A 25,656-nucleotide genomic window follows, 5' to 3' on the forward strand; every position below is an offset into this window, starting at 1 on the left:
ATTCTGGCAGCTGCAACTGATGTGAAATTCAAACAGTGTAGCAGATTTTGGAATTTTTCAGAGGTGTACAGTGTGTGTAGGGTTTGTGTGTCCAGTGCAAAATTACTTTAATCAGATTTTCAGTGACATCATGATGCTCAGCTCCCATAGCAATAAGCACCAACTAACAGTGACCAAGATGAACTCACAGATGAAATAAATATAACAACAAACTGAAAAGTGCTTAAAATTCCAAATATCCACTTTACGACCAAATATCAAAGTGTATAAGCTTTATTGACTGTGGACAAAGACAATTGTATTCATTTTATTTAGTTATTTATTAGGATAATTTTGTGTTAAAGACAAGACATATTTATGGCTGATAAATACTGTCAAAGGGAATCAATTAATGGAGTGATCAATTTTTATAATCCTTTTTTTCTGTGTTTGGACAGGAAACCTGTACTTCACAAATGCCTTCTTGACAGAGACATACATTGAAGTCATTCGCCTTAACACCAGTTTCCGACGTGTTATCCTGAAGACGCAGGTTGACATGCCTCGACACATTGTCGTGGACCCCAAAAGCAGATACCTCTTCTGGGCAGATTATGGGCAGAACCCCAAGATTGAGCGGGCTCACCTAGATGGTACAAACCGCACTGCACTGGTCTCCTCCGGCATCATCACACCCAGAGGACTGGCTCTGGACCACCAGAATGGATACATCTATTGGGTGGATGACTCACTGGACATGATTGCCAGAGTCCGGCCCGATGGAGGCGAGATGGAGATTGTACGCTTCGGGAGCCGCTACCCGACCCCATATGGCATTGCGGTGTTTGAGAATAACATCATCTGGGTTGACAGGAACTTGAAAAAGGTCTTCCAGGCCAGTAAAGAGCCAGGAAATAATGACCAGCCAATGGTGATCAGAGACAACATCAACATGCTACGAGACGTTACCATCTTTGACCGGAGGATGCAGCCCGTGTCGCCCCAGGAGCTTAACAACAACCCCTGCTTGGTGTCCAACGGAGGCTGCGCTCATTTCTGCTTTGCCATCCCTGGGACTCAGACCAGAAAGTGTTCCTGTGCCTTTGGGAACTTGGCTGTGGACGGTGCGAGCTGCGTCGTGTCCCGAGACGATTACCTCATATACACCACGGAGAGCACAGTGCGCTCCCTACGGCTGGACCCCGACGATCACGCTCTGCCCTTCCCCGTGGTCAATGTGGCACCCACGTCGGTCGCTCTGGATTACGACAGGCTGGACAATAGGCTCTACTTCACCCAGAGCTCTGGAGCAGGACAGAGCAAGATCAGCTACATTAGCTTGTCATCTCCTGCCTCACCTGCTACCGTGGTAGCTTCAGGTGCTCTTTAGCATTACACAGCATTACCGCTTAGTAAACTAACCCTGGAATCTTTATTTGCTTGCTGATGCTGAGACACAGGTAGACAGCACCTTTCCTGGGCTTTAACCAAATTAGCGGAAGCTACAAAAATCCTAAAGTTTCTACACTTATTTATCCAGTAAATTATTTTGATATCCCAGCTAGTGCTTGAGTATGTCTTGGTAATGAACATAAAAAGAGAACAAGTATGATAATATTACACTAGGTCTTTAAATATGAACCTTATGCAGAATGCTAATAGTGTTTGTGTGATGCAGTATGTCTTCTGTGTGTGTAGACCTAGGTGCTCCTGATGGTATTGCCTATGATTGGATCAATAAGAGGATCTATTACAGTGACTATGTTAACCAGACCATCAACTCCATGGCTGTGGATGGATCTCAGAGGACTCTCATAGCTCAGGTGCCTAGACCACGAGCCATCATGGTGGATCCGTGCCGGGGGTAAGTATTCCCTTCCTTCAACAGGGTTTAGCAGGGTTTTTTTTAATGTTTCTTAATCACAAACACCACATGTATTTTAGTGCTTTTGAGAGAATAATTCCTTTGTACTTTGTGTATTAGGTACATGTACTGGACTGACTGGGGCACCAGTGCTAAGATCGAGCGAGCAACTCTGGGTGGAAACTTCCGGACTGAGATCGTTAACAGCAGTTTGGTTTGGCCCAATGGGCTTACCCTAGACTACGATGAGGAGAGACTCTATTGGGCAGATGCCAGCCTGTAAGATTCTTTTGCATCCCTCGCTGCATATTAATATTTTAATGTAATATTAATATTCAGCATATCTAATATGCAGTATCTATAACAAGTCAATGTGAAAATGAGTATCATGTATTTTAAAGCGATTCCTGAACTTTCCGGCGTTGTCACTGTTAACGCAGTTCTTTGAAATCTTGTGTTTCGATTTGTGTGCAATCAGACAGAAAATTGAGCGCTGTTCCCTTACTGGGTCCAACCGTGAGGTCATTGTGGGCACAGCCATTTACCCGTTTGCCATGACCGTGTATGGAGAGCACATCTTCTGGACCGACTGGAACACACGCAGCATCTACAGAGCCAACAAGCACGATGGCTCGGACCAGAGGGTCATGCTCCAGAACCTCCCGTCCCGGCCCATGGACATTCATGTGCTGTCCAACAGTAAACAGCAGCAGTGTAACAGCCCCTGCCAACAGTTCAACGGAGGCTGTAGCCATATCTGCACTTCAGGTGCCAACTGCTCACTTATCACAGCTGGATAACCAAAAATAATAAGCAATGTGATAAAATGACCTTTTCGGTGCAGGGGACGCCTTTTTTGAGTTCCAAATGAGGGTTATGTCTGACTCAAAGGCACCATAGTCGTGTTGAGACAACAACGTCACTAGCAGTTTTTGTCCCGGCACTGCACACCGTAACTTGCCTCACTATTATAATTCCCAGGGCCTCACGGGGCGGAGTGTCGGTGTCCGGCCGAGGGCCGTTGGTACCTGGCTGACAACAAGTACTGCATCCCTGACAACGGCACACGCTGCCTCCCTGGCCAGTTCACCTGCATGAACGGCCGATGCATCCGAGCACAGTGGAAATGCGACAACGACGACGACTGCGGAGACGGCAGCGATGAGCTGGAGAGAGTCTGTGGTAAGCCGGGGTTTTGGTGGCAACACCCTGACCAAACCTAGTCCTCCTCTATCTCCTACCGTACATGTGCTCTCTGCTCTCCGAACCACACTCGCTCTAGTAGCTTCCACTGAGTGCTTTGAAGAAAGCCAAACTCACCGCACTGAATTGCTCAGTTACTGTTAATGGTGTTTCCGGTGGACACCGGTGTTTGCAGCAGTAGTGTGGAGAGTTTGCGTGTTAGCTAGTCACCTGTTCTTCCTGGTGTACAGTTGTGATCAAATTTATTCAACCCCCACTGAAATAAAGTGTTTTGGCCAGTTTGACATTGATTTTGATCATTTCAGTCATCTTATTTACAATTATATCAAAGAGGCACTTATAAATTAGACAAACATAACATAATGTTTATGATGGAATAACCACAAATGTCTTTACTGTGCTCACATCATTATCAGTTTTATTCAACCCCCTAGTGACATTATTTTTTAGTACTTAGTACAACATCCTTTTCCAGTTATGACAGCTTTCAAGCGTGAAGCATAGCTTGACACAAGTGTCTTGCAGCGACCTATGGGTATCTTAGCCCATTCTTCATGGGCAAAAGCCTCCAGTTCAGTCACATTCTTAGGCTTGCGCACTGCAACTGCCTTCTTTAGGTCCCACCAGAGGTTCTCAATTGGATTTAAGTCTGGTGATTGCGATGGCCACTCTAGAATGTTCCAGCCTTTCATGTTCAACCATGCTCTAGTGGACTTGGATGTGTGCTTCGGATCATTGTCCTGTTGGAAGGTCCAACGTCTCCCAAGCCGCAGGTTTGTGACTGACTCCATCACATTTTCCTCCAAGATCTCCTGGTACTGAAGGGAATTCATGGTACCCTGCACACGTTGAAGCTTTCCTGTACCATTAGAAGCAAAACAGCCCCAAAGCATAATTGACCCCCCGCCATGCTTCACAGTAGGCAAGGTGTTCTTTTGTTCATAAGCCTGGTTCTTCCTTCTCCAAACATAGCGCTGGTCCATTGTCCCAAACAGTTCTAATTTAGTTTCCAAAACCTGTTCCAAAACCTTTGTGGCTTGTCCACATGACTTTTGGCATACTGCAGTCGACTTTTCTTGTTCTTTGGAGTCAGCAAGGGGGTGCGTCTGGGCGTTCTGGCATGGAGGTCTTCGTTATGCAGTGCGCGCCTTATTGTCTGAGCTGAAACTTCAGTGCCCACATCTGACAGGTCTTTTTTCAGTTCCTTAGCAGTCACGCGGGGATTTTTCTCCACATTACGCTTCAGGTAGCGCACAGCAGTCGCGGTCAGGATCTTCTTTCTGCCACGACCAGGTAACGTTTCCACTGTGCCCTTTAACTTGAACTTGCGAATGATACTTCCGATAGTGTCTCTTGGAATATTTAACAACTTCGCAATCTTTTTATATCCATTGCCATTCTTGTGAAGAGCAATAACCTCTTCTCTTGTCTTCTGGGACCATTCTCTTGCCTTCACCATGCTTGGAAACACACCAGTAGATGTCTAGAAGGAGCTGAGTATCACAGTCCTTTTAAATCTGCCTAATTGGTGCTTATCATGCTTGACTGCTGCTCGTTGACATCCACAGATGTTTTCAATACCTGATGGAAAACACTGGAATGAACCTCTGTTCTTAGGAGTGGTAGTCGTAAAGGGGTTGAATAATTGTGTCAATGAAGAAATCACAAAAAGGCCATTTAATACTTTATGACAAAAAAAATTGATGCTATCTTAGTTGCATTTAGTTCTTTAACAAGTCCTTGTAAGATTTCATTATGAACACAATTACAAATGTGCACTGAATTCCATAAAACCCTTCGCAGCATTGGGGGTTGAATAAATTTGATCACAACTGTATGTGAGCTTCCGTCAGATCTGCTAGCGTGGTTCTTTTTCGTTTGTCCTAATATTTTTGGTTGAGGATCTTCAGGCTTCACTTTTGCTCCTGTCTTCTCTGCCCTGTCTTATTTTATCTTTTGCTAATATGCTGCTATTTGTTGATTTCTGTAATTTAATCTTTTTCTCCAGGATCCAAGAGTGATTACGCTTTTGGTGTGTATAATTATCATTCTCTAGTCCTCTCTTGTAGAGTAGACATAGATGTGCCTGCGTATAATACAGTACCTACTGTACTACTACAGACTACTAGTCATTAAGAAAATGCATGTTTCCTTTTGCATGCAGTCCCACATGTTGCGGCGTTTATTACCCTGTCAGGTAACACCAGATGTTTGAGACCTTAGCCACCTACTCACTGAACTTCCACTAAGAATCTTATTGAAACGGCCAAACTGTATGAAAGCATTTGCTTGTTCTATAAACACTAAAGGGAATGAATAATGTAGATATTTGAACTAGAAATACTTGGTGGAACAAATAATTAGTGGAGCACAAGTTTCTTTTTCTACAGGACATCACATAGGACTCCATTCTAGTTCTGTTGCTTGTTGTCTGAAAGAAAACAATTCTGTGTCTCCTTCTGTGTCGGAAGCCTTTCACACATGCGAGCCCACTATGTTCACGTGTGGGAGCGGCCGGTGTGTGCCCTACCACTACCGCTGCGACCACTACAACGACTGTGGCGACAACAGTGACGAGGCGGGCTGCCTGTTTCACCCGTGCGATCCGGACACGGAGTTTGCCTGTAACAACGGCCGCTGCATCGCCCGGGAGTACGTGTGCAACGGCATCAACAACTGCTATGACAACGGAACGTCCGACGAGAGGAACTGCGGTACAATAGTGATGTCTGATCACCATCCATATTACACGCCAATTTAAGGAACCATTCCTAGCTGTAACACACTAGATTGAAAAATCTGCATAGTCTTTATGATTTGCAGCTGTTGAGAATTTCTAACTATGATGTATTTTGCTCTTGCCCCTTAGGTGAGAGAGTGTGTCAGCCCGAACACACTAAATGTCATAGCACTAACATCTGTATCCCACGCTCTTATTTGTGTGATGGGGATGATGACTGTGGGGACATGAGTGATGAGAGCCCCACCCACTGCGGTGAGTATGCTGTTTGGAAACAGTTCTCATTGTCTCCAAAGATGTCAGTTTAGATTTATAGGCTTCATGTTAATTTAGGGCTGAGTCTTTTTTTTTGTGCATTTTTGTGTATATTTAAATGTATTTAATTAGTCATTAATTTATTTCGATTTTCTAGACCTAGTGTTTGGCTTTTGGTGAAAGTGCAGGCTTGAGTTTAGGTGAACCACGTAACTAAAACATTAATCTGGCACTGGTGAAGAACAGTCTACAGTTTGAAGGAATGTGTGGCTTCCTGTTTGTTTGCGTTCATCAGGACCCATCAGATACAGAACAGCTAGTCACCACTCTCAACAGGAGTTGTTTGCTAATATAAGCTCGTTGTGATGACTAACTCTTACCACAACCCTTACCCTAACTCTGTCCCTAACCCTAACCCTTACCCTAACCCTAAAATTTACCCTAACCCTAAATCTGACCCTAACCCTTACCCTTAGCCCAACCCTTACCCTAACCTCTGTGTGCTCTGCCCCCAGCTACGTCCACCTGTACCCAGAATGAGTTCCGCTGCTCCAGTGGGCGCTGTATTCCTATGCACTGGTACTGTGATGGAGGAACCGACTGTGTAGATGGTTCAGATGAACCCTCCACCTGCTGTGAGTGACACACTTAAACTTTTAATTACCATTAGTCTCAAATGTACGTATATCAGATGTTGTTGTATTAAATGTATGTTTTATAAGGGTGTGTGAGTGCGTATGCGCTTGTGTGTGTGTGTGCGTGGAAGTGCATGCATGCGTTTGTGTGTGTGTGTGTATGTGCGTGCGTGTGTGTATGTGTGCGTGCATGTGTGTGCGTGTGTGTGTGTGTGTGAGCGTATGTGCATATGTAAGGCCTATGGTCGGTCCCATCGCCTATTGTCTGCCACATTCCTTCCTGGTGACACTCACTAGTGACTCACTTCACACGCACCTCCCCTCCCTTTTGTTCCCTGATCATTATAATGCCCCTGCCTGGCTTTTGTTGGACCAGAACACTGGAGATAGGAATGCAGCACCCCAGTGCTTTCTCTCCCAGAGAAATCCACTTCCCAGAATCCTCCCGGTCCTAAACGTAACCCCTCGTGCCATTCTTGTTGTCAAACTTCTTGGGATGAGAATGGGAGATGAAGTTGGGGGGGGGGGGGGGGGGGGGGGGGGTGAGATTCTCACGGCGCGTTGCACCTCCTAAACATGAGGTGGGTTCAGCTCCTAGTTGCTCAGGCTTGGCTCGCTGTGATGTGTGCAGCCACCGTGGCTCGGACCTGTAGCTCCGACCAGTTCCGCTGCGATGACGGCAGGTGCATTGCGTCCCACTGGATCTGCGATGGAGACAATGACTGTGGAGACATGAGTGACGAGGACCAGAGACACAACTGTGGTGAGTGTTCCTCTCCTCCGTCCTCTGTCCCTTTCTCCTTCCTCCTGTACAAGCACTCTTCTCTCGTCCCTCCCTTTATGTCTTTCTGTTATCTGTACTGTCACCCTGAGTAAGTTTCTCTTATCTCCTTCCTTCTTTTCTATTGGTTCCTTCTCTTATCTGTTTTCCTCTCTCCTCTCCTCTTCTTCTCCGTCTGTTATCGCCCAGTCAGACAGCTTAGTAAGTATGAGGGAGAACATCTCTGGCATGAGCCCACAGGCCGGAGACTCATGAAAGAGGCGGCGTTCCTGATTTAGTTTGCCTGACTAGTCGCTTTGTGGCTGCCTGGCTCTGTCTGCATCACAGCTGGCTCTCGTGGTCTCTGTCCAGTGTGTGTGTCACCAACACACAGGCTTGGGCTGAGGAACCACAACATGAGAAGTCCAGGTTCCCTTAGTTGGGACCTAGCAAAAAACGTATGGAGAGCATCCCACTTTGAGCATATTGCCTAAAATGATTAAATGTATAAAGAAAGGAATGTTTTATACTATCAAGATCAAAATGTTTGCGTAGCATGCAGGCATGCATAGCTCATGTTTGTTGAATTGTTTGCTCAGAGAAGTTGCACGTTACATTTTCTCTTTGTCATACACAGCTAACCGAAGCTGCTCCCCTACGGAGTTCACCTGTGTGAACAACCGGCCCCCACAGAGGAGGTGCATCCCCCGTGACTGGGTGTGTGACGGGGATGCGGACTGTGCGGACGCTTACGACGAGCACCAGAACTGCACGCGCAGGTCCTGCTCTGCCAATGAGTTCACCTGCAGCAACGGCCTGTGCATCCGCAACTCCTACAGGTCCGAGGCTCGTCCCGCACCTGCAGTTTCCATCTGAGTTTTGAGCGTGCTCATGGGACAGGATGTTAACAAAATGTGCAGTAGCAAATGGTTATGAATTGCACGGAAAGCATTAACTTTGAACAAGTACATGGTGTGTGTGTGACAAAGGAAAGATACACGGTTTGCGCGAATGCAAGAACATTTGAAGATGCAATTGGATGTGTTTTGTACTGTAGGTGTGACCGGCGTAATGACTGTGGGGATAGCAGTGACGAACAGGGCTGCATCTACCAGCCATGTCAGCAGCACCAGTTTACGTGTCAGAACGGCCGCTGCATTTCACGAGACTTTGTGTGCGACGGCGACAACGACTGCGGTGATGAGTCTGATGAACTGGAGCACCTGTGTCGGACCCCGGCCCCCACCTGCCCTCCTGGGCACTTCCAGTGTGACAATGGGAACTGTGTGCCGTCCAGCCAAGTGTGCGACCACAGCAATGACTGCGTTGACAACAGCGATGAGAAAGGCTGTGGTGAGCACATGTGGAACAGATCAGTCAGCACAAGAGGACAGAGAAGTTTCACTAGAGGACAGTGCAGTGTCATGAGAGGATAGTACTTTCACTAGAGGACAGAACAGTTCCACGAGATGACAGACATTTCACAAGCGTGCAGCACTTTCACTAAAGGACAGCGCAGTCTCATGAGAGGACAGTACTTTCACTAGAGGACAGAACAGTTCCACGAGATGACAGACATTTCACAAGAGTGCAGCACTTTCACTAAAGGACAGTGCAGTGTCATGAGAGGATAGTACTTTCAATAGAGGACAGAACAGTTCCACGAGATGACAGATGTTTCACAAGAGTGCAGCACTTTCACTAGAGGACAGCAGTTTCACTAAAGGACAGAGCAGTCTCAGGAGAGGACAGAAGTTTCACTAGAGGCAGCAGTTTCATGAGAAGACAGGGTGCTTTCATACTCTGGATATCACATTCAGCCTTGAACCCAATGTAAATGAATCGTGAATCTAGAAGAAAAAAGCGAATATTCCTTTCTTTTGACCAAACTGGATGACATCATGCAGATTGTTGCTTCTTTTTCTGTGATGAATGTATCGTTAGGCTTTATTGGGTTTTGTTTGACTGGCCTCCTGTCATGTGACTTCAATGCTTCCGCTTGCCTTCACCTCCAGGCATCAACGAATGCACAGACCCCTCCATGCAGCACTGTGACCACGAGTGCACCGACACCCCCACCAGCTTCACCTGCACCTGTCGCCCGGGCTACCACCTCATGTCCGACAGGAAAAGCTGCGACGACGTGGACGAGTGCTCGGACACGCCCAGCGTGTGCAGCCAGGTGTGCGAGAACACGCTGGGCTCGTACGTGTGCAAGTGCGCGCCGGGCTTCCTGCGCGAGCCGGACGGTCGCAGCTGCCGGCAAAACAGCAACATCGGTCCGTACCTGATCTTCAGCAACCGCTACTACCTGCGCAACCTGTCCACGGACGGCGAGGCCTACTCCCTCATCCTGCAGGGCCTCAGCAGCGTGGTGGCCCTGGACTTCGACCGGGTGGACAGGCGCCTGTACTGGATCGACGTGAGGCGGCAGGTGGTGGAGAGGATGTTCTTCAACGGCACGGGCCGAGAGGCGGTGGTGAACGGCGTGCCGCACGGCGAGGGCCTGGCCGTGGACTGGGTGGGCCGTAAGCTCTACTGGGTGGACAGCTTTCAGGACTGCGTGAAAGTGTCCGAGCTGGACGGGCGCTTCGTCAGGAAGCTGGCGGACCACTGTGCGGACGCCAATAACACCTACTGCTTTGAGAATCCAAGAGCCGTGGTGGTACACCCAAAGTTCGGGTGGGTGACCGATGTTTAGTCATTGTGGGATCTTGTTTTTCTTGTGAATTAGTGTGGACTTGATGTTGATGCTGGACTGTTTTCAGGTATGTGTACTGGACCGACTGGGGAGATAAAGCGTTCATAGGTCGTGTTGGGATGGATGGTAACAACAAGTCTGCCATAATAACCACTAAGATTGAGTGGCCCAACGGTCTTACCATTGACTACACCAACGACATGCTGTACTGGGCAGATGCTCACCTCAACTACATTGAGTAAGAGAAACCTTTGACTGTGTTGCTGAGGATGTATGTCCAAAACAGCTTTGCTTTCTTTGTGTTTTTTTTTAATGTTTTTATTATTTTGTTTATTATTTAGTATTTTATGATTATAGTTATTACAATGTGTACACTGCACAGTTCGAAAAGTGAATTGAAATCAACCATATCCTCTGTCCGCAGGTACTCTGACCTGGATGGTCGTCACCGTCACACTGTGTACGACGGGGTGCTTCCTCATCCGTTTGCCATAACTGTGTTTGAAGACACAGTCTACTGGACAGACTGGAACACCCGCACGATAGAGAAAGGCAATAAGTACGATGGCTCCGGACGCCAAGCTCTTGCCAACACCACCCACAGACCCTTCGACATCCATGTCTGTCACCCCTACCGTCAGCCCATAGGTAAGCCCAGGACAGAGTAATACAAGAGGAGTCTAATCTCGAGGGCTTCGGCCCGCCTGCATCCTCTGAGGGCTATTATACCAATTATCTCTGATCGTGATCTCTTCCTTTAAACTTCTGCTTAAGCCATTTTAAGGCTGTGCCAACATTTACACAGACAGACAATGCCGCAAGTGTTTTCTCTTCCTCCCTTCTTTAGCAAGAGACCAAATTCAATCCTTTTTATCAATGCTGTGTTTTGCCAAGACTGATAGTATGTAGTATTTAGATAGGCTCGTCTTCTTAAGGGAGGATGTGTCTCTTTCGTAGGCAGCGGGCCAAACGCTGGTTCTCCACTTGTCTTCCGTTCTGGGATGAGGAATAAAACCTTCTCTCTCATTTTGCAGTAACCAATCCCTGTGGACTCAACAATGGGGGCTGCTCTCACCTCTGTCTGCTGAAAGCCGGTGGGCGGGGCTACACCTGTGAGTGCCCCGACCACTTCCTGACTGTGCAGATAGGGGGCGTGGCTCGCTGCTTACCCATGTGCTCCAGCACACAGTACAGATGTGCCGACAATGAGCGGTAAGTGCCTCAAACCTCTGAAGCTTTGGTCTTGGATGGCCTCGGTTCTGTTTCTGAGAATTACAATCACAACCATCGATCCATGATTGATCCAACCATCGATCCCGCTGTGTAGCTGTATCCCTATATGGTGGAAGTGTGACGGCCAGCGAGACTGCAGAGACGGCTCGGACGAACCCTCGACGTGCCCCCCACGCCACTGCAGGCTGGGCCAGTTCCAGTGCAATGATGGCAACTGCACCAGTCCCCATTTCCTGTGTAACTCTCACCGCGACTGCCCCGACGCCTCCGACGAGGACACTGTGTTGTGCGGTACGGAAGAGTCTGATTAAGTCACACTTGTGCTGTATATATATTTTTAAATGAACAATTATTATTGTTGAGTGCTTATATCTAAAATACAAAGAGACAGAAGAGAAAAACATATCTAAATGTCATAACAGTAATGAGTCTGATTCTTGTATTATATTAAGCTGTAAGTTTCCCAGGATGCATCTTAACCACAACGTGGCGATTGCACGCATGCAGACGTTCCGATCGAGTTCCGTTTCCCCGTGACGTGATGAGCTCTTGGTTCCTCAGCCACACACCAGTGCGAGTCACACCAGTGGCAGTGCGCTAATAAGCGCTGCATCCCAGAGGCCTGGCAGTGCGACGGGGAGGACGACTGCGGCGACGCCTCTGACGAGGAGACCTCGCACTGCTCGTCCAGGACGTGCCGTCCCGGCCAGTTTAAGTGCAGGAACGGCCGCTGCATCCCCCAGAGCTGGAAATGTGACGTAGACGACGACTGCGGAGACAGTTCGGACGAGCCAGTCGACGAGTGCAGTGAGTGGAACGTCCGGCGTTTACGCGCACGGCGGTCGTTGTGCACGAGCACGTTTAGCGCTTGCCTGTTTTGTAGGTTATTTCGGATTTTCGATAGTTTTATGGGTCCTTGAAATACCAGGCAACGTCTGACTAATGTGATATATTTACAGAGGCGCCCCACCTCCATTGTGTGCTCTCTGTGTGCATGGCGTTATCATTTACCTCCGCGTTGTGATTTGTTTGCCGATGTTTTCGTAGTGGGTCCAGCGTATCGATGCGACAGCCACACTGAGTTTGACTGCGTGACCAACTACCGCTGCGTCCCTAGATGGGCCGTCTGCAATGGACACGATGACTGTAGGGACAACAGTGATGAGCAGAACTGCGGTGAGTACGAGCCTCAGAGGTCAGCGTTAGGGGTGGGGGGTCGCTGCAGGAAGATTTGTGAGGCCTCCTGCAAAAGTAAGAATAAACAAAATGTCACAACTGATTTAAGGGTTAAACTCTAGACTCAAGGGTCACTTCCTGGTGAATTTTATTGTCCTCTCCTGTAGGTGTGATTTTTCCAAGAGATAAATCTGAATCGAGCTCTTTGGACTCTGCAGGGTGGCATAATACGGCCGAGACCTCGTTCCCTTCACTTAGGAGGCTTATGCCGAGATTACACCAGCACTATGCCAAAATAATGCATTGTGTGCTGCATGTTAATCCAGATTGTATAGAAGTGGTGGTGTTCCTGTGTGTGGTGAAGAGATGATGAGGGGTTATTCATCCCTTCACACTCCCATGGTGCATTTGCAGGAGGAGAGTGCTAGCTGGCTCTGATGAATGGGCCCTCTGTGACCTCTCCCCTTAACCCCTCCGCTAGTCTGAGACTGCAGCTGAGATTTATGGGCAGCGGGAATCTGTGTGTGTCTGGAAGAGTATACAGCTATGTCAGTATCAGGCACCAATGTAGACTTATGTGTGTGGGTCTATATAGTAGGAGTGATGGTGTGTATGAATCAGTTGTTGTCAAATGTTTTTAAAAACAAAAAATATGTTGCGTATATGGATTATGTGCATGTTGGCATATATGAGTACATATGTACTGTGAATGTGTGTATGCCAGCTGAGTATAACATAGGCTCTATGTCCTGTGGTTTAACCCCTCACACACATACACACACACACACACACACACACACACACACACACACACACACACACGGACCCAGTCCTCCCATGTCTTATCTGCTCAGTCTGCTCCATTAGTGCCATCCTGCACATAGAGGAGAGATCTCCCTAATCTAAGTGTAAGAATGCAGAATGCACCGCTTTGGTCAGGTGGGGCACCTCTAGAATTCTATGTATGTTTGTGGTATGCATGTGTGTGTGTGTGTGTGCGCGTGTGTGTGCGCGTGTGTGTGTGACTGTTTTGCAGTGTCTTTCCTTTTCTGTCTGTATCTTCTCCTCTGGTAGGTGGTGTGTCTGCTACGACTAGTCGGGGGTGGGGGGTACTCCCATCACTACTTTCATCCTAGCTGTAATTGAATCCAGGGTTCTCTCTCCCTTTAAAGTTCAATGCTTCAGTTATCATCATTTCTTTATTAAACTGCATGCCACAAGGTGATAAGGAATGTTTCATTCATCAGGTCTGTCTGCAGTGGTAGATTATGACATTAGTGTAGATAATGAATTTAGATAAATGAGAGATATTGGTCTGTGTCATTATTTAACTGAGTAATTTGATTTAGCTTGTAAAGACGTACCTTTATGTCTGTCTTATTATAGTATTCATACATGTGTGCTTTAGAGTGTATATTTAATTATTTATGCAATATATATCTAATATATATTTAAATGTATTAAAAGTATTTTCTTTCTTTTGTAAACAGGATGATCTAGCAAAAGATCTAATTAATAAAAGTTATTTAGTGAATAACCTATGACGGGGGGGGGGGGGGGGGGGCATATGCATGTGTGTGTCCATGCAAATGTGAACTAAATATGTCTGTGTGCGAATGTGAACTAAAACCTTACCTCTGTGTTGTGTTTGTAGAGGAGCTGACCTGTGACCCGGCTGGAGATTTCCGCTGTGAGAACCACCAATGCATCCCTCTGCGCTGGAAGTGTGATGGAGACAATGACTGTGGCGACGGATCTGATGAGCGTAACTGCAGTGAGTGTCTGGTGTGGCCTGTGAGTGCTCAAATGACTCGCACTCTGATCTGTGACCTGGCGCATTGGTTTTAGCTCATGTCAACATTTGTCAGTTCGCACTGATATGTGAACACAGCAGAAGGTGTTTCCTTCAGCATGGTCTGATAGACTCTGCTTAGCTCTTCCTCCTGATAAAGTCACTGTAAGCTTGAGGTAAGTTGCGTTGAGGAGAGATGGAAGAAAATGGGTAAAAATAGTAGAGAGAGAGAGAGAGAAAGAAAGAGAGAGGGAGAGAGAGACAGCTCCTGTTCTTACCCTTGTGAATTCAAACAGTTGAGAACATGCTGTGTGAAGAAAGAACAGATGATGTCTGAGGTAAATCAATAAATAAAACATTGAAAAAAATGTCAGCACTTGTCCGCCCCCCCTCACCCCCACATAACAGTGTTGCTGTGTGCAGATTTACTTCTTTAATGAATTCAACTATGAACTCACCTCAGAAAAATGGCTCTAGGAACAGAGGGGTGTGTAACAACTGCAGCGAGCTGTTAAAAACATTTGCACATCAGATAACCCTGTAATCCTGTAGGGCAGGAAAGTACAACATTCATATTTCTTATCAGTATCAAAGTCTTGTGTTTGTAGGGATTTACTGAGAAGATTCTGGGCACTATGTTGTTATTGCTCCTTTAGAAGCAATGAGAGTCTTTGTATTTGCAGCATCTGTAATATTGGTCTATTATGGCTGTAATAGACCAATATTTGACTTCAACTTTGTGAATGCTCTCTGATTTTTGTGTGTATTGCAGCTTGTTTTGTATTGTATTGTCTATTGGAAACATGGGTTATGTGGTGTGTGTGAATGTGTCTGTTTGAATGTCTAAAATTCAGTTTGTAGCCTATTGCACTCTCGACACAATAAGACATAAGCACAATATAAAGAGATGTAAAGCAATAAAATCACTGAGAATGAGACTCAGTCTGCAACTAACTAGACGATTTCAGGCTTGTTCAATTGTGCGCCCAAAAGCATGCCCGTTGCACCATGTGCATATGCGCATGTGCAGGTGTGTGTGCATTTCTGTGAGCGCCCCTCTCTTGTGTTTGGTCAGGCCCGCGAGTGTGCACAGAGAGCGAGTATCGCTGTGACAACCTGCGCTGCATTCCTGGCCGCTGGGTGTGTGACCATGACAACGACTGCGAGGATAACTCAGATGAAAGGGACTGTGGTGAGCAGAAGCTTTTTGTCTGTGCCTCGAGTGTGTGTGGTCAGCGGTGTCCATCTCAGACCTTCTGCTCCTCCGCTGAGCTAGAACGATCCTTTGTCTGCAAGCAAACTGTCTTATATGCCGTTTAAGCCATTGCTGAACTATTACTGATCTGTGGATCAAGTGAGTCATACGAAAACATTTGATGGCTCTTATAATAAATGACTGCCACAAGTGTCGATAGTGCATTAACCATAATCATCACAGGTGATGATACTAAATATACCATGATTTGTTGTTTTGGGTTTGGGTCATTTAATTGATAAATATTGATTCTGTAATGTGAAATTCATATCCTTAAGAGTTTTTTTGTGGTGGTGGGTGCACTCCTGTGGACTTTCTGGGAGAGTAACCTTCCGTCTCAATGAGAACGGTGTCAAATCGTGTCCGCTTGGAAATAAGGCATATGGCACAGCTGAGACTCAAACCTCTGGATGGGTGGTGACTGAGAGCGTGATGCTCCGTACTGTGTTTCAGAGTTGCGCACTTGCCACCCCGGCTATTTCCAGTGTGACAGCGGTCACTGCATCACCGAGCGCTTCAAATGCGACGGCAACGCCGACTGCTTGGACTTCACTGACGAGATGTCCTGCCGTGAGTCCCTGTTCCCTCCCTTATATACACACACAGCACTCCTTACTGCCTGTCCTCTTTTACTTAAAGCACTTTCCGCTGTGTATGAAAGGCGATATATAAATAAACTCGCGTTGCCCTACCTCGGATCAGCTACAACTGTAGCTACAACAGTTACAAAACACCTCCTTGTCCTTCGCAGCGACCCGATACCCGAACGGCACGTTCTGCCCTCCCTTCCTGTTCGAGTGTAAGAATCACGTGTGCGTCCAGCAGCACTGGAGATGTGACGGGGACGACGACTGTGGGGATGGTTCGGACGAAGAACTGCATCTCTGCCGTAAGTGGGCGCCTGGCGACCATCTTGCAGCGTTGACACATTCCGAGGCGTTCCGTAGCCGTGGGGTTGCACGTGAGAACCGTGAGCGTCTCTTCATCGCATCTCCTGTCCTTTGTCTTCCCAGTGGATGTCCCTTGCGATCCTCCTTTCCGGTTCCGCTGCGACAACAACCGCTGCATCTACGGCCACGAGGTCTGCAACTCCGTGGACGACTGTGGGGACGGGACGGATGAAAAGCCGGAGTACTGTGAGTGCGGCCTGGGCGTCGAGGGCCAGAGTCATGTGACCGGCTGAAACTCAGTCATTTCTGTCTTTTTATAATTCATCCACATGAGCACAAATAGTGCTGTATGATCATATAAACTGATAAAGAGAGGATTCCTGAGGATTCTACATATCACTCTTATTTATGGAGCGATAGCACTCCATAAATTTGTTCCTACATTTGCTACGTGCCCGGCTAAGGCTGCAGCACAGAGGAGATATCTGTGATGGTCATCATGGTGCTCTGTTTTGCCTTCAGGCGTGACTCCCACTCCCGGGCCCTGCTCTCCCGATGAGTTTAAGTGTGGGAACCGTCGGTGCATTCCTCTGCAGTACGCCTGTGATGATTACGACGACTGCGGAGATCAGACCGATGAGCTCGGCTGCAGTGCGTAAAACTACACTCACACAAACATACCTGCCTGTCTGTGCATTACAAAGATGCAAACTCTAGGTCCTCAGAACCCTGTTATTAAACCCCGTGTAGCCCCGTTATATGCCATCGTCATTGCTGACGGGGAACTCTGATGCACACGTCTGCGTCTCTCCTTCGCTTTGGTAGACAGCGGCAGTGGAAGATCTTGCGGTGAAAACCTGTGTGAACATAACTGCACAGAGCTGGCTGGGGGTGGCTTCATCTGCTCCTGCAGGCCGGGCTACAAGGCCACTGAAGGGGACAGGAACTCCTGTGACGGTGCGTGAACCAGTCCACTCTCATGGGCAGCGGTGGTTACAGTAAAAGCATTACTCACTGAGAACATAGAATAACCCTGTGAGAGCCGCTTAAAATGAGAATTGTACTAAGGAAGAGAGGGCACACAGCTTTAAGAATTTATTTAAATATCCAGGTACATTTTGGTATTTTTAAGGTTGAAATTCATTTTTTTAATATGGAAGACACTTTTTATGAATTGTTAATGATGTGATTTGACTTTACATCTTAGCAGTACAACAAATGTTGCTAGATAAATCACTTGCCCTAGGGGCCAGACTGCAGTTGACCATGTGAAGTTATGTCTGTCTCAATATTAGCATATTAGTCAATTTGGCAAACTGCTTTGTATTGCTGATAGTGACACAAACTGAGACATCAAATCCACTTGATTAACTTATTTTTATGAGCTTGGCTCAGTATTATAGCATTCTAAATTGAAACATTCCAACAGGCCTCAACTCTTGTGTATGTTGAGTGTTATGTATGTCAGAGTGTACCCCGTTGTGTATGTCAGAGTGTACCCCATTGTGTATGTCAGAGTGTACCCCATTGTGTATGTCAGAGTGTACCCCGCTGGTGTGTATACCATGCTGCTGTTCCTATTTTATACAGAGTCATTAGCCACAGTTCCTAGTTCCATCTAATCTAGTCTTTCTCTCCTCAGACGTGAATGAGTGTGAGATCTATGGCACTTGTCCTCAGCTGTGCAGGAACACTAAGGGTAGCTACGAGTGTCTGTGTGCTGATGGGTTCCGGTCCGTCGGACTGCAGCACGGGCTCGAGTGTGCTGCGCAAGGTGGGCTCCAGAGTTAGCAGCAACTTATCAGCAGTCCTGTCTCCTGGCTAAATCACTCATCGTCTCCCTCTAATTGCTTTTAACTCCACGTTTTCTTTTTCCCTTTTGTCTCTCTGCTTTGGTTCTCTCTCTGCTTTGGTTCTCTCTCTGCTTTGGGTCTCTCTCTGCATTGGGTCTCTCTCTGCGTTGGGTCTCTCTCTGCGTTGGGTCTCCCTCTGCGTTGGGTCTCCCTCTGCTTTGGTTCTCTCTCTGCTTTGGGTCTCCCTCTGCTTTGGGTCTCTCTCTGCGTTGGGTCTCTCTCTGCGTTGGGTCTCCCTCTGCGTTGGGTCTCCCTCTGCTTTGGGTCTCTCTCTGCTTTGGGTCTCTCTCTGCTTTGGGTCTCTCTCTGCTTTGGGTCTCCCTCTGCGTTGGGTCTCTCTCTGCTTTGGGTCTCCCTCTGCGTTGGGTCTCTCTCTGCGTTGGGTCTCCCTCTGCGTTGGGTCTCCCTCTGCTTTGGGTCTCTCTCTGCGTTGGGTCTCTCTCTGCTTTGGGTCTCTCTCTGCTTTGGGTCTCCCTCTGCGTTGGGTCTCTCTCTGCGTTGGGTCTCCCTCTGCTTTGGGTCTCCCTCTGCGTTGGGTCTCTCTCTGCTTTGGGTCTCTCTCTGCGTTGGGTCTCTCTCTGCGTTGGGTCTCTCTCTGCTTTGGGTCTCTCTCTGCGTTGGGTCTCTCTCTGCGTTGGGTCTCCCTCTGCGTTGGGTCTCCCTATGCTTTGGGTCTCCCTCTGCTTTGGGTCTCCCTCTGCTTTGGGTCTCCCTCTGCTTTGGGTCTCTCTCTGCTTTGGGTCTCTCTCTGCGTTGGGTCTCTCTCTGCGTTGGGTCTCTCTCTGCTTTGGGTCTCTCTCTGCGTTGGGTCTCCCTCTGCGTTGGGTCTCTCTCTGCGTTGGGTCTCTCTCTGCTTTGGGTCTCCCTCTGCTTTGGGTCTCTCTCTGCGTTGGGTCTCTCTCTGCGTTGGGTCTCCCTCTGCGTTGGGTCTCCCTCTGCTTTGGGTCTCCCTCTGCTTTGGGTCTCCCTCTGCGTTGGGTCTCTCTCTGCTTTGGGTCTCCCTCTGCTTTGGGTCTCCCTCTGCGTTGGGTCTCCCTCTGCTTTGGGTCTCCCTCTGCGTTGGGTCTCTCTCTGCGTTGGGTCTCTCTCTGCGTTGGGTCTCTCTCTGCGTTGGGTCTCCCTCTGCTTTGGGTCTCTCTCTGCGTTGGGTCTCTCTCTGCGTTGGGTCTCTCTCTGCTTTGGGTCTCCCTCTGCTTTGGGTCTCCCTCTGCGTTGGGTCTCTCTCTGCTTTGCGTTCTGTTCTCTCTCTATCTCAGGCAATCCTCCAGTGTTGCTGCTGCCCGATAACATCCGCATCCGTCGCTATAATCTGTCCTCTGAGCAGTACTCGGACTACGTGGACCACGCTGAACACATCCAGGCTCTGGACTACTTGTGGGACCCAGAGGGCCAGGCGCTCAGTAAGACCCTCATACTCACGATGCTGCTTTTCACAGAGGCTAAATGCAGACAGGACAGGAGCATTTCTAAGATGTGCAATGTATTCAGCTGTCATATTATCTTCTATAAATTGAAGTAAATTGCTAATGACACCTGAAAGTGCTCCTTGCTTTTCTTGGCTTATCTAATATAGAAATCTGTATGTTATGTGGGCTTTGCCATGTTCTACGTTAATAAATATCTTATCTGTTCTTAGGCATTGTGTACTGGACAGTTTTGGGTCGTAGTGGTCAGTTTGGCTCTATAAAGAGGGCATACATGACCACATTTGATGACCACGGCAATAACCCAGTGAAAGAGATGGACCTCAACCTGAGATACATCTCCAGCCCTGATGGCATTGCCGTGGACTGGGTAGGGCGGTACGTAACATTGCCTTTTTGTTTGTATAAGTATTGTGTGTGTTCTCTTTGAGATTTTGTTTTCAAATAATGGCGAGACAGATTCTTGAAATGTTCTTTCTCACGCAACTATATTTCCCTGGTTTAAGGCTCCATTCTTTTATACTTTAGACACATTTATTGGACAGACGCTGGCACCAATCGTATTGAAGTGGCTAAACTGGATGGGCGGTATAGAAAGTGGCTTATCCATTCTGATCTAGACCAGCCTGCTGCAATAGTCGTCAATCCAACTCTCGGGTAACAAACGTTCTGACTTCATTTGATGCAGAAACATGCATGCATTGCTGCGTAAGCTGCATTCTAAGCTAATTAATCATATGTAGTTCTTAGAAATTGCTATGCATATCTGTCATAGGACACCAGACACACAGTCTTTGGCACATGGACATTGATTCTGTAACTATAGGAGACGTTCTTCATCTAGTCATAATCTTGTGTATGTGTTTTTTGTCACTTAGTATGATGTACTGGACTGACTGGGGCAGGAATCCTAAGATTGAGGCAGCATGGATGGACGGTCAACACAGAGAGGTGCTACTGGATGAAGATCTGGGGTGGCCTACAGGACTGTCTATAGACTATCTCAATGGCAACAGGATTTACTGGTGTGATTCCAAAGAGAACATTATTGAATCGATGAAGACAGACGGAACAGACAGGAAGATCATTATTTCTGGAGGTCTGACTTCAAAGTTTTTTGTTACATGAAGATTGCAGACATCCATGTCAAATTCTGGTTAACACTGTGATTTGGTTTGCAGATATTGGGAACCCCTACAGTCTGGACATATTTGAGGGCCATGTGTATTGGACATCAAAGGCCAAGGGTGAAGTGTGGAAGACTGACAAGTTTGGAAAGGGGGATAAAGTGAAGGTGTTGACCATAAATCCCTGGCTGACACAAGTCCGTATCTATCAGGAGCACAGATACAACAACTCAGGTGAGAGACAGTCATTCAACAGGTAATTAAACTCCAGTATAGGTTCACCCTGATTATCTAGGTGAAACGGTAGTGGATATAATGGTACATTTTGGCAGATGTATTTTTGCCACTACACTAATTTTCTTTGTACCTTTGTTCTTTTGTTTGACATAAACTATGCACTATTATCCCATCATTTTCATTGGTTCGGGTATAAGTATAATCTTCACTGTTCAGTTCAGTAATTCTCTTCTGGCTTGTGTCTCAGCGGTGAACCCCTGTAAGGATGTGTGCAGTCACCTTTGCCTGCTACGGCCTGGAGGATACACCTGCGCCTGTCCACAGGGCTCCTCCATGGTCAGCTTCAGCCAGAACGAATGTGACGCAGGCAAGACATTATTAGACTATGCATGTTTGACATCTGTGGCTGGAGCTACTGCTAATTCATTTATGTTAATATTGCATCCGTTTTGCTGCTGTGTTGTGCTGGCGGATATTGACAGTGCACGTCTAACACACTTTTGTCCTTGCAGCCATAGAGACAGAGGTCACCATGCCACTGGGGTGCAGGTGCATGAACGGGGGCACGTGCTACACTGACGATGCGGGAATGCCAGCGTGCAAGTGAGGACGCAGGAGCACCCTAAACACCTTTATCAACCCTTTATTCCAGCATAGGCTACATTAATGAATAATAAGTTACAAAGGGGAAAGACGTCATACTTTGTTGTCCATTACATTTTGACTAGGTGTCCATATGGTTATTCTGGAAGCTTCTGTGAAATGGGGAAGTCCAGAGCAGGGCCTGCTGGAACAGGTGACCTGTGTTTTCTCTTCCCAAACCAGCCATGCACTGTCCTTCTAGCCACACTTCTTACACATTAATAAAGTCAGTTATTAGCACACTCAAAGTTCAAGTTAAACTTATGTTTGGTAGACGCCACAGAACACATGATTGACTATTCATCAACTGTTGGTTTGTTTCATATTTGTACCTTGTGTGGGAATAGACTGTCTCTGTAAACATTAGAGAAACATTATCATAAACAAACAAACAAACGAATGAATGAATGTGTCTGCTACCTGCATTAGAGTGACAGTAATCCTGATGCAGAGATGTCTCACTAGACACAGCAGCTCAGATTTCTCTCTCTCTCTCTCTCATTCTCGCTCTGTGTTTTAAGCTGTGGCTGTGCTGTTGGCAGTAATTGTTATTCTGCTAAGTGGAGCTCTTGCTGTTGGGCTTTTCCTGAACTACAAGCGTACTGGCTCCCTGATCCCCTCCATGCCCAAGCTCCCCAGGTACTGCACCACACTCATCCCCATTACGTCTACGTCTTCCACTGTACGCAGGTATCACAGGAAGAGGCAAAACATTTCACACAGCATCACCTTCATCACCTTCATCACCTGTCAGCACCATGTGCAAAAATGGAACTGCTTTCTTGTCAGTTATTTGTTAGGCTGGGAACAAAATATTTGACCTTATTTGTGTGTGAAAGTATGAGTTAAGCTCTGTGTCATCTCTTGCTCTCTCCAATTCAGCCTGAGCAGCCTGGTTAAGTCGGGGGACACAGAAAATGGTGTCACCTTTCGTTCGGGGGACAATGTCACCATGGACCTGGAACCCCAGACTCTGAGTGTGTCGATCATTGACAGAGCCATGCAGATGGTAAACATCAACCACTCTTAATTTGCCAACATTCGTCATGGATAAATGTTGGTGCTAAGTACAAACTGTGAAATCCCCGGTTTAACCTTTTACCCTGGTTTTAATGATACTTGTTGCCTTGGATGGATATGCATTAGGCTTTGAGTGGGGCACCTGAGGACCTTGATCATCTTGAGCAACAGATGTAAAAGAACTGGAATACTTTTTGACCCTTTTTGTACTCATCTATAGAAGACATCTTTGATCTGCGCTGTGTTCAGATATTTCCAAAAAGAGCTTGGTCTATGTGAAACCAACTATTATTTTCCCTTGTTGTCAGGATGAGAACTTCACAGGTTCGGGGAGGCAGCCGGTTACTTTTGAGAACCCTCTCTATACGAGAGGCTTGTCTGGAGACCCTGCAGTCATACATGCCACACAGGTGAACCAGACGGCACCTCACGCATTCTAGAGTTTACCACTGTCTTTTTAATACAACGTACTGGCCAATTATTGTCAAACTGAATGCTCAAATAAAACCGAGTAAGTTGTTTTGCTACTGCAAACAGGTGACTGTAAATGTAAGTGGAGACCAGGCTAAGAACAACTTTGAGAATCCCGTGTACCATAACCAGCAGCAGGGGGTGGAGGTGAAAAGCCTTCCAGGAGATCCAGAGACCAAACAGGTGAGAACAGATCCAGAACGGCTCACTAAAAAACACCAGGGCTAGTGTTTAGAGTTGGGCTGCTATCCTATTGCTCTTTTATGTTTCAGGAGTCTAAGTGGAGCATCTTCAAAAGAAAACTAAAGCCAAGTACAACATTTGAAAACCCAACATACTCAGAGGTAATAAATAAATGTGTGAGCATCTATATAACACTGTTAAACTGTCTTAAAGTCTTAAGCTGCTTGATCAAGAAGAGGAGCTTAAACTCCAGTCCCCCTGAGGAGTAGTTCAGATAAAGTTGTCATTGTGTTATTTCAGATGCAGGAAGAGCAGGTTGGCTCGAATGCAGAGGGCGGGGCCTCAGAACAGCCCGCCCCCTTTGCTCCGCCACCCAAGCCGGTTAAACAGGAGAAGCCCAGTATGTACTCCCCCACAGAGGACACCTTCCAGGACACAGCCAACCTGGTCAAAGAGGACAGTGACATATAGTCATCCCTCTCCCGTCTCTCTCACACGCACGTGTCAACATGGAAACACATCAAAGAGGAAAGACAAAGATACACTAACCCTCTTTGCAGAAAATCTATTTTTATATGCCGCCTGTGTATAAAAAAGAAACTTACAATTATTTTGAAGAGACTACATTTGTATAACCCTCTGAAAAAGTCTGTCTTGACTATGCCTTCTGCTGTTCCATATGCCAATTTACATGTTGTGATTTTTTTTATTATCATTGTGATGTACTATATGTATATCTTTGCACTGATGCTGCTGGTGGTAAATGTTATGGATATGTTGTACATTTGTAAATTTGAAAAATAAATTGTTGGTAATATCTGGTTGATAGAATATTTTGCAATATATTATTCTTTTTCTTAGATAAACTTAGAAAACCATTGTCAAGAAACCATGGTAAAGTGTAAGTAAGGCACACTGAGCTGTGATTTGTTGCCAGGACTTTACCACTTCTTTGCATCTGAATTTGGATCAATATTTTCCACAGGAATGAAGAATGTGTATCTTACATATTTATATACCTCATCTGTGGACTGACCAACACAATGAAGGAGGGCCCATCACTATTCAGTCCACTATTGGCAATCAGTTCCTGAACTGTATGTTTTTCATATTAAATATTTGTCATTATTAAGTCATGCTATCATTTATGAATTTGTGAACTGCAGAAAACCTATCCCAGTATATTCAGCTGCATATAGGATTTTGGCTTCAAACTAAATAATCGATGATGTTTCAGGGAGCCAAGAAAAATAATTATTTTACAAGACCTTAAAGAATTGAGAACTGAAATGTGACAAATGTGCTGTAGAATTTGGACTATAACTAGGTGAAAGGGACAGACACAAACAGAATGTCTCTCCTGATTTCCCAGTATTCCCAGAGGAGAGAAGCAGATGTTTCAACTAAGATATTATACCACAATAGTCTAGATACAGAATCTTCAATGATACTTGAAATGACTCATTCATGTTTAATTGTAAATTAAATTCTTCTGTTACTATTCACTTTTCATCCTGTTTGCTGAGCTGAATGATTTCACTGGTTGTGATTTTCTGCAGCTGTTTGCATTTTTGGTCATGGCTGATCCGCTGGCTAACGTGATTCACCCAGTGGATGAGTTCACCAGGATTCTTTATTACTGAATGATTTTGTATATTAATGAAAGGAAAGCAATGAACACAATTTGCTCATTGAAAGGAACTGGAAATTTCATAAAAGCTGCTGAAAAATAAATGTATTGTTTTATAACACTTTTTGTCTAAAATTATGTTTGGTCTAATGTGTAATACAGAAATGCAGTTATATTGTTAAGGGTGATTAACATTGTGACAGCATATAAAGCATACATTTAATGTACCAGATTTACCCAAATTTGTATTTCACAACCAGTAAGAAACTGCGTGCACAGTTAAAGAAACACAATCAAGTTTAAAACACTGACTGGCATTCCTGCACCTCATCACAGAAAAACTTTATTTTTAAAGTTACTATTAGCAACTATTAGTATTTGGGGAAATAAAAGATTGTGTCAGTGTAGAATATGGTAATAAAGCTTAACATCTTAAAAAATTTAAAAAGCTCTAACATATCACTAAAATAGTCAAAAACTACATCATTGTTCAAAATGATACTTTTTATGTATGATTTTTCTATGCTAGTAATACTAGTAATGTAAAATGTGCATATATATTATTGAGATTAACAGTGTATTCAAA

The 25,656-nt window shown here is 46.1% G+C and overlaps 1 protein-coding gene across 4 annotated transcripts in view; it reads left to right on the forward strand.

Moving 5' to 3' along the window:
- lrp2a (low density lipoprotein receptor-related protein 2a) overlaps nt 1–25,259 on the forward strand; it is a 56,557-nt gene extending 31,298 nt beyond the window's left edge. For 2 of the 4 annotated variants that reach the window (XM_077002689.1, XM_077002690.1), the window contains 41 exons: nt 438–1,358; nt 1,678–1,843; nt 1,964–2,122; nt 2,322–2,611; nt 2,825–3,025; nt 5,055–5,078; nt 5,518–5,760; nt 5,916–6,041; nt 6,557–6,676; nt 7,308–7,439; nt 8,074–8,275; nt 8,494–8,789; nt 9,452–10,118; nt 10,205–10,375; nt 10,562–10,785; nt 11,172–11,349; nt 11,465–11,661; nt 11,932–12,177; nt 12,418–12,546; nt 14,201–14,320; nt 15,414–15,530; nt 16,047–16,163; nt 16,345–16,482; nt 16,607–16,729; nt 17,006–17,134; nt 17,309–17,440; nt 18,126–18,257; nt 19,593–19,736; nt 19,973–20,138; nt 20,289–20,417; nt 20,639–20,859; nt 20,942–21,121; nt 21,372–21,491; nt 21,637–21,727; nt 21,853–21,920; nt 22,288–22,405; nt 22,649–22,775; nt 23,095–23,196; nt 23,324–23,440; nt 23,530–23,601; nt 23,741–25,259. In XM_077002689.1, coding sequence (XP_076858804.1) covers nt 438–1,358; nt 1,678–1,843; nt 1,964–2,122; nt 2,322–2,611; nt 2,825–3,025; nt 5,055–5,078; nt 5,518–5,760; nt 5,916–6,041; nt 6,557–6,676; nt 7,308–7,439; nt 8,074–8,275; nt 8,494–8,789; nt 9,452–10,118; nt 10,205–10,375; nt 10,562–10,785; nt 11,172–11,349; nt 11,465–11,661; nt 11,932–12,177; nt 12,418–12,546; nt 14,201–14,320; nt 15,414–15,530; nt 16,047–16,163; nt 16,345–16,482; nt 16,607–16,729; nt 17,006–17,134; nt 17,309–17,440; nt 18,126–18,257; nt 19,593–19,736; nt 19,973–20,138; nt 20,289–20,417; nt 20,639–20,859; nt 20,942–21,121; nt 21,372–21,491; nt 21,637–21,727; nt 21,853–21,920; nt 22,288–22,405; nt 22,649–22,775; nt 23,095–23,196; nt 23,324–23,440; nt 23,530–23,601; nt 23,741–23,911 — 7,526 coding nt within the window. In that variant the 3' untranslated portion in view covers nt 23,912–25,259. The remainder of the gene's footprint in view (nt 1–437; nt 1,359–1,677; nt 1,844–1,963; nt 2,123–2,321; nt 2,612–2,824; nt 3,026–5,054; nt 5,079–5,517; nt 5,761–5,915; nt 6,042–6,556; nt 6,677–7,307; nt 7,440–8,073; nt 8,276–8,493; nt 8,790–9,451; nt 10,119–10,204; nt 10,376–10,561; nt 10,786–11,171; nt 11,350–11,464; nt 11,662–11,931; nt 12,178–12,417; nt 12,547–14,200; nt 14,321–15,413; nt 15,531–16,046; nt 16,164–16,344; nt 16,483–16,606; nt 16,730–17,005; nt 17,135–17,308; nt 17,441–18,125; nt 18,258–19,592; nt 19,737–19,972; nt 20,139–20,288; nt 20,418–20,638; nt 20,860–20,941; nt 21,122–21,371; nt 21,492–21,636; nt 21,728–21,852; nt 21,921–22,287; nt 22,406–22,648; nt 22,776–23,094; nt 23,197–23,323; nt 23,441–23,529; nt 23,602–23,740) is intronic. The other 2 variants (XM_077002692.1, XM_077002693.1) reach the window with 1 other exon arrangement.
- Nucleotides 25,260–25,656: the final 397 nt, after the last annotated feature.

Source organism: Brachyhypopomus gauderio, chromosome 4 (genome assembly GCF_052324685.1).
Source record: "Brachyhypopomus gauderio isolate BG-103 chromosome 4, BGAUD_0.2, whole genome shotgun sequence".
NCBI classification, from domain to species: Eukaryota; Metazoa; Chordata; class Actinopteri; order Gymnotiformes; family Hypopomidae; genus Brachyhypopomus; species Brachyhypopomus gauderio.